Source organism: Equus przewalskii, chromosome 19 (genome assembly GCF_037783145.1).
Source record: "Equus przewalskii isolate Varuska chromosome 19, EquPr2, whole genome shotgun sequence".
Classification (NCBI taxonomy): domain Eukaryota; kingdom Metazoa; phylum Chordata; class Mammalia; order Perissodactyla; family Equidae; genus Equus; species Equus przewalskii.
The window spans coordinates 8,446,190-8,457,232 of NC_091849.1; the positions used below are offsets into that span (position 1 = coordinate 8,446,190).

General features: G+C 41.6%; 1 protein-coding gene across 4 annotated transcripts in view; it reads right to left on the bottom strand.

Annotated features, from left to right (window-relative positions):
* The window catches only part of BLOC1S5 (biogenesis of lysosomal organelles complex 1 subunit 5), a 70,456-nt gene extending 66,103 nt beyond the window's left edge, over window positions 1-4,353 (bottom strand). For all 4 annotated transcript variants that reach the window (XR_011529575.1, XM_070584028.1, XM_070584027.1 and 1 more), the window contains exon 1: window positions 4,165-4,353. Coding sequence is in view for 3 of the 4 variants with exons in the window: in XM_070584028.1 (XP_070440129.1) it covers window positions 4,165-4,279 (115 nt within the window). In the remaining variant the exon portion in view is untranslated. The remainder of the gene's footprint in view (window positions 1-4,164) is intronic.
* Between the last annotated feature and the right edge of the window lie 6,690 nt (window positions 4,354-11,043).

The window sequence follows — 11,043 nt, forward strand, 5'->3', positions numbered from 1 at the left end:
TTGTCTGATATACAAGATAAAAGATACAAAATTTTGTTCTCCAAAAATTATTCTCTAATGTGGGAGTTAGACAAATATCCCTTCAAACAACAGACAGAGATAAGCACTTTAATGGAAGGTCAACACGCTATGTGACTATAAAGCAAGGAGAAATACAGTAAAGTGCAGATCTCTCACGATCTAATAAAAGGAGAAGTTTATTCTCTGGCCCTGAACTTGGAGGCCTTTAATGTAACATGTGGATCTTCACATATCGCAGAGAACAATTTACCGCATAGCAATTTTTCCTGGTAACTCCCACAGTGTCACCATACAGATGCTATTCTTCCTCACTACTTCTCAGTTCCATCCCCTTTTCCACCCCTGCTTGTCTCATTTGAACTATTCCAACAGTTAGTCATACCTTGCTATAACCCACTCCATATAGAGTCAATTGTCGTTATTTGCAGTAGTGATGTTTATAAAGTTGCCTCAAACACTGAACTAGCAAGTATTGAACTGTTGCTCCCAGAGGAAATATAGGGTTACGTTCCTGCAAGCCTCTGGTCACATTTTTGTCAACCAAACACTGCTTGTGTCACATACATTTGCTTACCAACATCCTTGGAAAACATGCCAATCTAAGTGCTGCAAATCTGCTCTTCCAATAACACTGTCTCCTGTATAACACTTAGTAGGTATTTTTAAAGTTCTTCCACAGCCTCCTGATCTGCAGAACTCGCTTCACCTCCAAGTTTAACATTTTTCACACTTTACCACCTTTGAAAGTGCCAGCCAGCACTAACCCACAAGTATAATAACATTTTCCCGACCCTTGGTAACTGAACATAAACTTCTTCAGCTTTCTGCTTCACAACAATGCTGTCCACTATACTTTCTTTACTGGTCATCATCTCATGAATCCACAAATTTAACTGCTTTTCCACCACACACTATAAATGTTACTTTGGTACTTTCCAGAGTGGCCTCACATCCAGATCAGTAAATTTCCTTCCTTTTTCTGGATTGTTGATTAACACTGAACACAAACTACGAAGCACACAGCACTGTAACTCATGCCTGAGAGAAACTTCTCTAATACAGGTACTTTCTCTGCAAGGCATAATGCAGCCTTCTTGCGCTTAGGAACACTTCAGCACTACATCTGGGGACCATTTTAAACAGCGAAATCACCAATAAAAAGCACAAAAATGCAAATGCGGCACTAAATAGAAAGCAAAAAGGATACTTGTTTACAGTATGAGAGCTGAATCAAAAAGCAGAGTGTGGCCTTGTTCAATTTCAGCCAGGAATGTGTGCATAGGGAGACTGAAATCTCCACGTATGTGAGACAGACCCTGACAGCACTGTCAATATTGACTGTGGAGTCACAAATTCATTTTAGCAAGCAGGCAAACTCACAAATACACAATGCACAAAAGGAAGATAGACTGATATCTGCCTGAGTGCTCTATTTAAAATACAAATCTAACCACATGACTCTTGTACTTATAACTGTTGGATAGTTTCCTGCCATTCAAGAAAAAGTCCAATCTCCTTAAAAAGGCAAGAAGTCTTCTATGGTGCGATTTTCACCAAACCCCACCTCTCTCAGAGTCACACTGCAGCAATATGTGTAGTTTCCCAAATATGCTAGGCTGCTTCAGGCCTCCATGCCCAGGCTCATGCTGTTCCAAACCAAGTCCAAAATACCCTTGCCTTCTTTTCTTAACTGCTAACACTTTATTCTTCAAGACTCAGATCAGACACTCCATCCTCCAGGAAGCACCTCCTGTCTTCCAGTCCCAATCTCCAAACGCCCACCCATGGGTCAGAAACCCTCAAAGACCCGGGGCATAAGGATCAAAATCACTTCTTTATATGCTTCCCTTTCACTGGACTGTGGCAATAAAATTCAACAAATATCTGTTCACAATTGATGGTCTTCAAATAAGATGAACTGAAAATAGATTTTCAGAACGATGAGTTAATGGTTCCATAAAAAAAGCCAAGGCAGTTCTAGACATATTTTCAATTACAACTCAATTTTGGATTAACTTGAAAAACTTGTTCAGAAGTATCTTTTTTAAAAAAAGTACTACATCAAAATCAAAAACTTCTGTGCATCAAAGGATACAATCAGCACAGTGAAAAGGCAACCCAAGGAATGGGGGAAAATATATGCAAATCGTGCATCTGAAAAGGGGTTAATATCCAGAATGTATAAAGAACTCCTACAACTCAACAACAACAAAAAACAACTACCTGATTAAGAAATGGGCAAAGGACTTGAATAGCCATTTCTCCAAAGATGATACACAAATGGCCAATAAGTAAATAAAAAGATGCTCAACATCACTAATCATTAGGGAAATGCAAATCAAAACTACAAAATACTACCTTATACCCATCTGGAGGGCCACCACCAAAGAAACAGAAAATAAGTGTTGGTTAGGATGTGCAGAAATTGGAACCCTTGTGCACTGTTAGTGAGAATGTAAAATAGTGTAGCCATTATGGAAAACAGTATGGCGATTGCTCAAAGAATTAAAAATAGAACTATCATTTGATCCAGCAATTGCAGTTCTGGGTATACACTCAAAAGAATTGAAGGCAGGAACTGAAACAAATATCTGCATGCCCATGTTCATAGCAGCCTTATTCACAGTAACCAAAACGTGGAAGCAACCCAAGTGTTCATCCACAGATGAAGGGATACACAAAATGTGGTATATATACACAATGGAACACTACTTAGCTTTATAAAGGAAATTCTGACACACGCTACAACATGGATGCACCTCGAGGACAATATGCTAAGTGAAATAAGCCAATCACAAAAGGACAAATACTGTATGATTTAATTTATATGAAGCACCTAGAGTAGTCACATCCAGGGAGAAAGTAGAAAGGTGGTTGCAAGAGGTAGGGGAGAAGGAGAGGACGGGGAGTTAGTGTTTAATTGGTTAAGAGTTTCAGTTTGGGAAGACGAGAAGGTTCCACAGACGATACACAAATGGCCAATAAGTACATAAAAAACGTAAAAAGATGCTCAACATCAGTAATCATTAGAGAAATCATTAGAGAAATGGGAAGATGAGATGGATGATGCTGATGGTTGCACAACACTGTGGACGTACTAATACCACTGAACAGTACATTTAAAAATGGTTAAGATAAATTTTGTTACATGTATTTCACCACAATTTTAAAAAAATTTAATAGTTCACTAAGATTGCACGTATAAACAATTACAATTTAGCACTAGCACCCATGCACCACTCCCGCACTCCTAATTAGATTTAAGAGTCAACCTGAAGTCTAGCAATAGCCACAGCCAGCTGTGCTGGGGCTGCCTACAATCTTGACAGATAAGGTTAAAATGAAATAGGCAGAGACGGAAAGATGTCATTCCCTGGGTGGTGCTGAAGGACTCTGGAAGCCTACAAGGGCTCCAACAATGCAGGACGGTGGGACTGGCAGGACAGGCATGGGGTTCAGAGACGACGGTGATGAGAAAGTGCAGTATCTAACCAGCAAAGATCTTGCTGCAGGAAACAGGGCTGTTGTGAGCTTTGGGAATCGACTCTAATTCAGGATCCGTGAGGATCCAGGCTTTAACTAGGTTGTAACTTTCTCCCAGCTCAAAGCAGACAGGACAAAGGGACATCTGTATATGTGTACGGCGCTTTAGGGCTTTAAAGACGCTTTCATATGTTGTCCCATTTACTCCTTGCATGACCCAGAAGCAGACAGGGTCACAGAGCGGGTAAAGCGAACGACCCAAAGTCACACAACCCCTAAGGGACCCGCCTGGGGGAGCAAGCCCTCCCAGACTCCCAAGCTCGGTGCTCTTCGCGTTACAGGTGGGTCTTGAGGCCGCGTCCAAAGCGGCTCTGCGTCCCGGGGTCCCGGGCTTGGGGAGAGAGAGAGGAGGCGGGCCCGACTGCTCCCACCCGGGGCTTTTTTGAGGAAGTAAGAGGGACTGGGTTGGTTGTTGTTACTGGGAGGCATCCGGCACCGGGAAACAGGCGGGCACGGGCCACGACTCCCCCAACCCCCACAAACGAGAGGCACCCCGGGGTCTGGAGGACGACGTGGGGCGCGGCCCCGGGTCACAGGGCGCCGCCTCGGAGGTGGCGCTGCGCTGGGATCCAAGAGGACGATAGCCCTACCACTCCGTACCCTTGATAATGAGGTGCGCTGGCGAGCCTGTAGTCCCTAAGGAGTCCCTCTTCTTGTCGCCGCCGCTCGTGGCGGCCTCATAACCCACAAAGGTCTCCGTCCCTCCACCACTCATCCCGACCAGCTCCTCCCACCCGCGGGCGCGTTGCGCCTGCGCAAACCTGCGCCGACCGCTTTCCAGGCACGGAGTTTAACGTCATCAAAGGGCGCCGGAGAAGCTGAGCCTACCCGGCGGGTGGTTCCGGTAAGGCTTCTGTACTATAGCCAGGGATGTGAACTGAGGAAGTTGATGCCGCCATGCTGGATTAGGGCAGATGCTGCGGGAATGGGAAGATGCCTAGAAGTTAGAGCTGAACTCTATTATTCCTCCTTAAACTTGCTAGAATTTATTTTGGTTTAGTGAGGTTGAAGGAGAAGGGATACAGTCACGGAATAATATTAGCAATGGTATAAATATGTCATTATCTACCACCAATCTTTTATAAAGCATTTTTGACGTGCATTGCCACGTTTGATCATCATAGCAACTCGGAGGAATAGTTTTATCATTTCTAACGAACAAATTAAGTAATTTGCCCAAATCACTTATCAGACCCATTCGTGCCAATGTGAGGAAAAAAATATCTGTTCTTGGTATTTGTATTTACAAAATTTCAACCAGTTGTTACCTGACCTAAGATTAAAATACATGTAATTACAGAAGGGACCGGTTTGCTATGCTCCTTTGAATTATCGTAGTCATGAAGAGACATCTACAAGGCTGACAGGTGTCTAACTGCTGCTCTTTGGCGAACTCCATAAAGTTCATCTTGTATTCTCAACAAGTCTTCTGCCTGTTGAGACAATATGAAAATTTGCTGTGGCTCCTTTGCCTCCTATGTTTACCCAGTGGTTCTTTCTAAGAATCATCTCTTACTCTCTCCTTTTTCCCTCCCCTCTTCTTGCACAGTCCTTACCCTCAAGGGTCTGACAGTCTTGTGCTGAAGAGGGAACATAAACCAACATGTACAATATATGGCTTATAAACGACAGGATGGAGGAAGGTGCAGCAAACGTATGGGACCCCTGGGGGTGAGAGGTGGCCAGGAAAGACTTCCCAGAGGAGGCCTATATTTGTCGTCAGACCTGAAATGAAGAGATGTTAGCCATGGGGGTGGGGCGAAGATGGAACATGCAGTATTCTAGCAGAGGAAATATCGAGCCCAAAGGCAAAGAGGCATTAAATAGATGAATTAATAGATAAAATGTAAACTTAGTTAATTGCAGTTTGTTGGGTCTGACTTCTAACCTTTCTAGTCTTACTTCCATTTCCCTAGCTTAGTATCAACCTTTAGAAAACATAATTATTTTTAAAGCCCTTCATTATTCTCCCCTTTTCTAGGCACTTTCCTTATTCAAGTTTTCTTCTGCACCTGCAAGACTAAATTTTCTCTAAGCTTGTCTTCCTATTGTCTTTGAACAACTGTACTTCTCACTATAGTTAGAAGGTTCACTATAGTGCTGTGAGTTTCTCCCACATTAATGTGGCTGTTAAAGATGCAGATTCTGGGTTCTGTCTCCAAAACTACTGTTTCGGTAGTTCTGGGGTAGCTGCTACCTCCCCTTATCCAGTTGCTGATTGACTATGATACAAGTGATAAAAGAACTCAGGATGCGACAGTTAAGACTTTGGAACCAGACAGAATTAGGTTCAAATTCTGGCTGAGCCACAAGCTTGCAGTTTTTTTTCCTGTAAAATGGCAATAAAATATCCATCTTGTAAGGTTGTTGTGATGATTAAAGAAGACAATACCTGTAAAGAACTTAGTATGGTGCCTGGCACATGGCAAATGCTCAATAACTGTTATTATTGTTACAATAATGTCCTCAATCTCCTTTTAAAGCCCTGTATAATCTGCTTTCATTCTCCAGTCCACTTTTATCACCCACCGCTATAATATTTTGTACTTGTTTAGCACTTTACAATTTACAGTTGGATCTTTCAGCCCAGCCATTAGCCAGCTGAATGCAGTCACATGCACTGCAGTGGAGCTGATACCACCACATGGAGCCAGAAAACTGTTACCGAACCAGGCTTATTTTGCCCGCCACACAGTATGCCAATCAGTGAGATGATGAGTTTTGCAGCAGAGAAAGGGTTTATTCACAAGGCAGCCAAGGGAAGAGATGGGAGAATGAGCCTCAAATCTGCCTCCCTGAAAACGGGGATTCCAGATATTTATGGGATAGAGGGGCAGAGTGGTCTGAAGTGTGGGGATAGATGATTGGAGGTAAGGAAAAGTGAGGTATTTGATGATCTGTGCAAACACAGTCAAGCTTCATTGTGCTTCATAGGACACATGTTCGCAATACGGCAGCATTAGCATGATCTGAGGGTGCAGTTTTCAGCTCCTCTGATGTCAAAAGGTCACCTATCAGACATTTGCGCAGGCCCAGTTTATGGGTCAGTGGTCTCAACCAGCCTGAACTGGACAAGGAGTCGATTCTCAGTTCCTGAAAAACAACCAAAGCACCCGTTACCATGGTGACCCAAATGTCAGAGATACTATCTATAAGGAACCTAGTGGGAGTCTGATAATATATTACTTATCTACAGGACTTTTAAGAGTAATCATTCATGGCTGTCTCGCCACTGGTTTCAAAACTGCCTAATGAAGTATTGTGAGAAATTATACATTTTTGTTGTTTTAATCCACTAAATTGTGTGTGTGTTTAAATTATGCCCACTTCTCATAGAAAGGATTTACAATGGCCTGTAATGATCCATATACTCCCAGCTGACGGCGCTATAGTTATCAGATAGCAGAACCATGGTCAGAACACCGGTCTGCAGACTTCAAGGCTGGTGCATTCCAGTATAGCAAAGCCCAGTCACCTAGGCAGGTCTTTCTACCATGCCAGGCATTATTTCTGCCTCTTTCTTTTCAGATGACCCCTTCCTGGAATGCCTTCCTTGCGCCCTCTGCCTATAAACTTTATTTATGTTGAAGAACTTGGCTGATCTTTGTCCCTGATTCCTGGGAGATAACCTCTAAATCCTTGGAATTTCCCCACTGATAGGAGTGTCTTTGTTATTCATGGTGGGCCTGAGTTTATACTAACAAGGTCACTTATTTGGGCCCCTGAAATGGTTTCAAGGTTGGGGCTGGCCATGCCTGAAAGACCAACATGTGATTAAAGGGGTGGGGCTTTGACCTGTAATCATTAAACTTCCACAAGAAAACATAGGCAGTGCACTCTTTGACATCAGTTTTAGCAGCATATTTTCCAGTACCATGTCTGACCAGGCAGGAGAAACAATAGAAAAAATAAACAAGTGGGACTACCTCAAACTAAAAAGCTTCTGCACAGCAAAGGAAACCATCAACAAAATGAAAAGACAACCTAACGACTGGGAGAAGATATTTGTAAACCATATATCAGATAAAGGGTTAATATCCAAAATATATAACGAACTCATACATCTCAACAACAAAAAAACCTAACAATCCAATTAAAAAATGGGCAAAAGATCTGAACAGACATTTTTCCAAAGAAGATATACAGATGGCCAACAGGCACATGAAAAGATACTCAACATCACTATCAGGGAAGTGCAAATCAAAACTACAATGAGATATCACCTTACTCCTGTCAGAATAGCTATAATTAACAAGACAGGAAATAATAAATGTTGGAGAGGATGTAAAGAAAAGGAAACTCTCATATGCTGCTGCTGGGAGTGCAAACTGGTGCAGCCTCCATGGAAAACAGTATGGAAATTCCTCAAAAAATTAAGAATAGATCTACCATATGATCCAGCTGTTCCACTGCTGAGTATTTATCCAAAGAACATGAAAACATGAATGCATAAAGATATATGCACCCCCACGTACATTGAAGCATTATTCACGATAGCCAAGACTTGGAAGCAACCTGAGTGCCCATCAAGGCATGTGGTATATATACACAATGGAATACTATTCAGCCATAACAAATGATGAAATCCAACCATTTGTGAAAACATGGATGGAATTTGAGGGTATTATGCTAAGTGAAATAAGTCAGAGGGAGAAAGTCAAATACCATATGATCTCACGTATAAGTAGAAGATAAAAATAACGACAAACAAACACATAGAAACAGAGACTGGATTGGTGGTTACCATAGGGGAAGGGTGGAAAGATGAGGGGGAAAGGGGTGATTTGGGATGTGTGTGGTGATGGATTATAATTAGTCTTTGAGTGGTGAACATGTTGTAATCTACACAGAAATCTAAATATATGACAATGCACACCTGAAATTTATATAATTTTGTAAACCACTATTATCGCAATAAAAAAAAGAATTAAAAATAAAATAAAATAAAGAGTTGGGTCTTTGAGCCACAAAATATCAGCCTTACCTCTGGAGAGGAGAGGAGGGCTTGAGATTGAGTTCAGTCACATGGCTAATGATTCAATCAATCATGAAATTTCATGTAATCGAACCCCAATAAAAACCTCTGGACACTGAAGCTTAGGTGAGCTTCCTGGTTGGTAGTCATATATTGATGTGCCAAGAGAGTGTAGACACATAATGAGGACACGGAAGCTTTGAGCTTCGGACCCTCTCAGACCTCACACTGTGCATCTATTCATTTGGCTGATCTTGATTTGTATCCTTTACAATGAAACTGTAATCATAAGTACAGCACTTTCCTGGGTTCTATAAGTTGTTCTGGTGAATTATTGAAACTGAGAGGGTAAAGTGAGAACCCCCGAAATTTGTAGACAGCTCGACAGAAGCACAGGTGGCTTGGGAACCCCGGAGCTTGTGGCTAGTGTCAGAAGTGAGGGCCATCTTGTGGAGGACGGTGCTAACCCCGGTAGTCAGTCAGAATTGTGTTATAATTGAACAAACACTTACCTGGTACTTACGACATGCCAGATCATGTTGGAAATGCTCTACATGTATTAATGCATTTAATCCTCATGGCAGTCCTTCAAAGTAGGTATTACTATTATCCTCATTTTACAGATGAGGAGGTTGAGGCATGGAGAGGTTAAATGACTGCCCAACTTGTATGGGGCAGAAACAGCTTTGGTCCCTATTTAAGTGTTTAAGGTTAGGTGGTGGGTGAAGAGAGTGGGGAAGGGAGATCTGGAGAGAAGGAAGAGAGAAGCCTTACTGACTCAGGCCATAAGAGCTTTTCATTTTCTCATTCAAACATGTTTAACAAGTAAGTATTGAGCACTTTCTATGAGCTGAGTGCAGTGCTAGGAGTTGGGCTACAGCGGTGAGCAAGACTGACTCAGCCTTTTCGTTCTCTCACGAGGCTACGGTCCACCACAGGGGACAACATTAAATCACTATACAATTACTTTTCTTTATAGCCTGTAGATACATGTTCTACCTGTTTGGTTGTATTGTGCTGCACAGTACTGAGTTGCGTTGTTCTCTGGGATGCTCAGGTCGTGTCTGCCTCTGTTTCTTTCTCCTCTTTAAACTGTAGCTCAGACAGTGAAGAGTGAGAGAAGAGCCACATTGGTAGTGCTGATCTGCCCTACACCTTTGGCTGGGGCTGGAGCTGGGGCTGCTATGTGTGTGTCCTTGGTCTTTGTCCCATGGAATCTCGCAGTTTTGAGGCTAAAAAGGACTCTATATCATTTCCTTGAAGGTCTTGTGTTATCTCTTGTTGTCTCTGGATTGATGAGATTTTTGTGTCTTTTTTAATTGGAACTTTTATTGAGATAATTGTAGATTCTCACCCAGTTGTAAAACATAATACAGAGAGATTCTTTGTACACTTTGCCTAGTTTCCCTCCAATGGTAACATTTTGCAAATGTTAATATCACAACCAGGATATTGACGTTGATGCCATCCACCAATCTTACACAGATTTCCCCAGTTTTACTTGCACTCACTGTGTGTGTGTATTTAATTCAATACAGTTTTATCACATGTGTAGGTTTACGTATCCATCGTTGCAGTTAAGATGTTGAATGGTTCCAAAGCCATAAGGATCCCCCACAGTGCCTTTCTGTAACCACACCTACCTTCCTCACTGTCCTGCCCCAACCCCAGGCAACCTACAATGTATCCTCTAGTTCTAAAACTTTATTTAAAAATATTACATACATGGAATCATACGCTAAATATTTCTCCTGTTTTTAATAATAGATGTTCCCACCTTTATAGCACTCTATACAAGATCATTTTTCAGAGTCTCTCAATGTCAGACACTTTTAAACTGGTGTTTTTGCTGTAAACATCTTTGCTGCAAACGGTTTTGCTGCATAACTAATTGTCCATAAGGCAATTTTGCTATAAAAGATAAAATAACTGGTTGACAGATTTTTGTTTTATCGTCTCACTTCTCCACTGATGAACTTCTCACAGTTATTCCCAATTTTGTATGATAAATCTTAGCCAGCCCTCAATGGTCTATACAGTGACAAGTAGATATGATGGCGGTGGTGATCTTAAAATAGTTAGCATTTCTTCCAGTTAGTGACATTTATTGATGGCTTTATCGAGCTGACAGATGATGATGATTTGCCCCAAGAGTTGGTTTCTTATTTTGAAACACACTACATTGGAGGAGAAAAACAGGGCCGAGGGCTTTTTCTTTGAGGGCACTGAGTTGAACCCATGTTTCGCACAGAAGGAAGACAAGTGCTTAGATATAATCCACAAGAAATAAATAAAATCAGTTCTTTGTGCAGTATTGCCATGAATCTACAAACATACATTTTATGTGTATTCAAATATTTTGTATTTTGCAATAAAGTCTTTTTAACTTTGTTATTCATTTTTTCATGGTTCATTATGTCCTTTTAAATTAATGGCCCTCTTTTATTCTTTGTGATTTTGTCTTTTACAGCAAAATTGCCTTGAGGCCAATTGGTTGTGTGGTG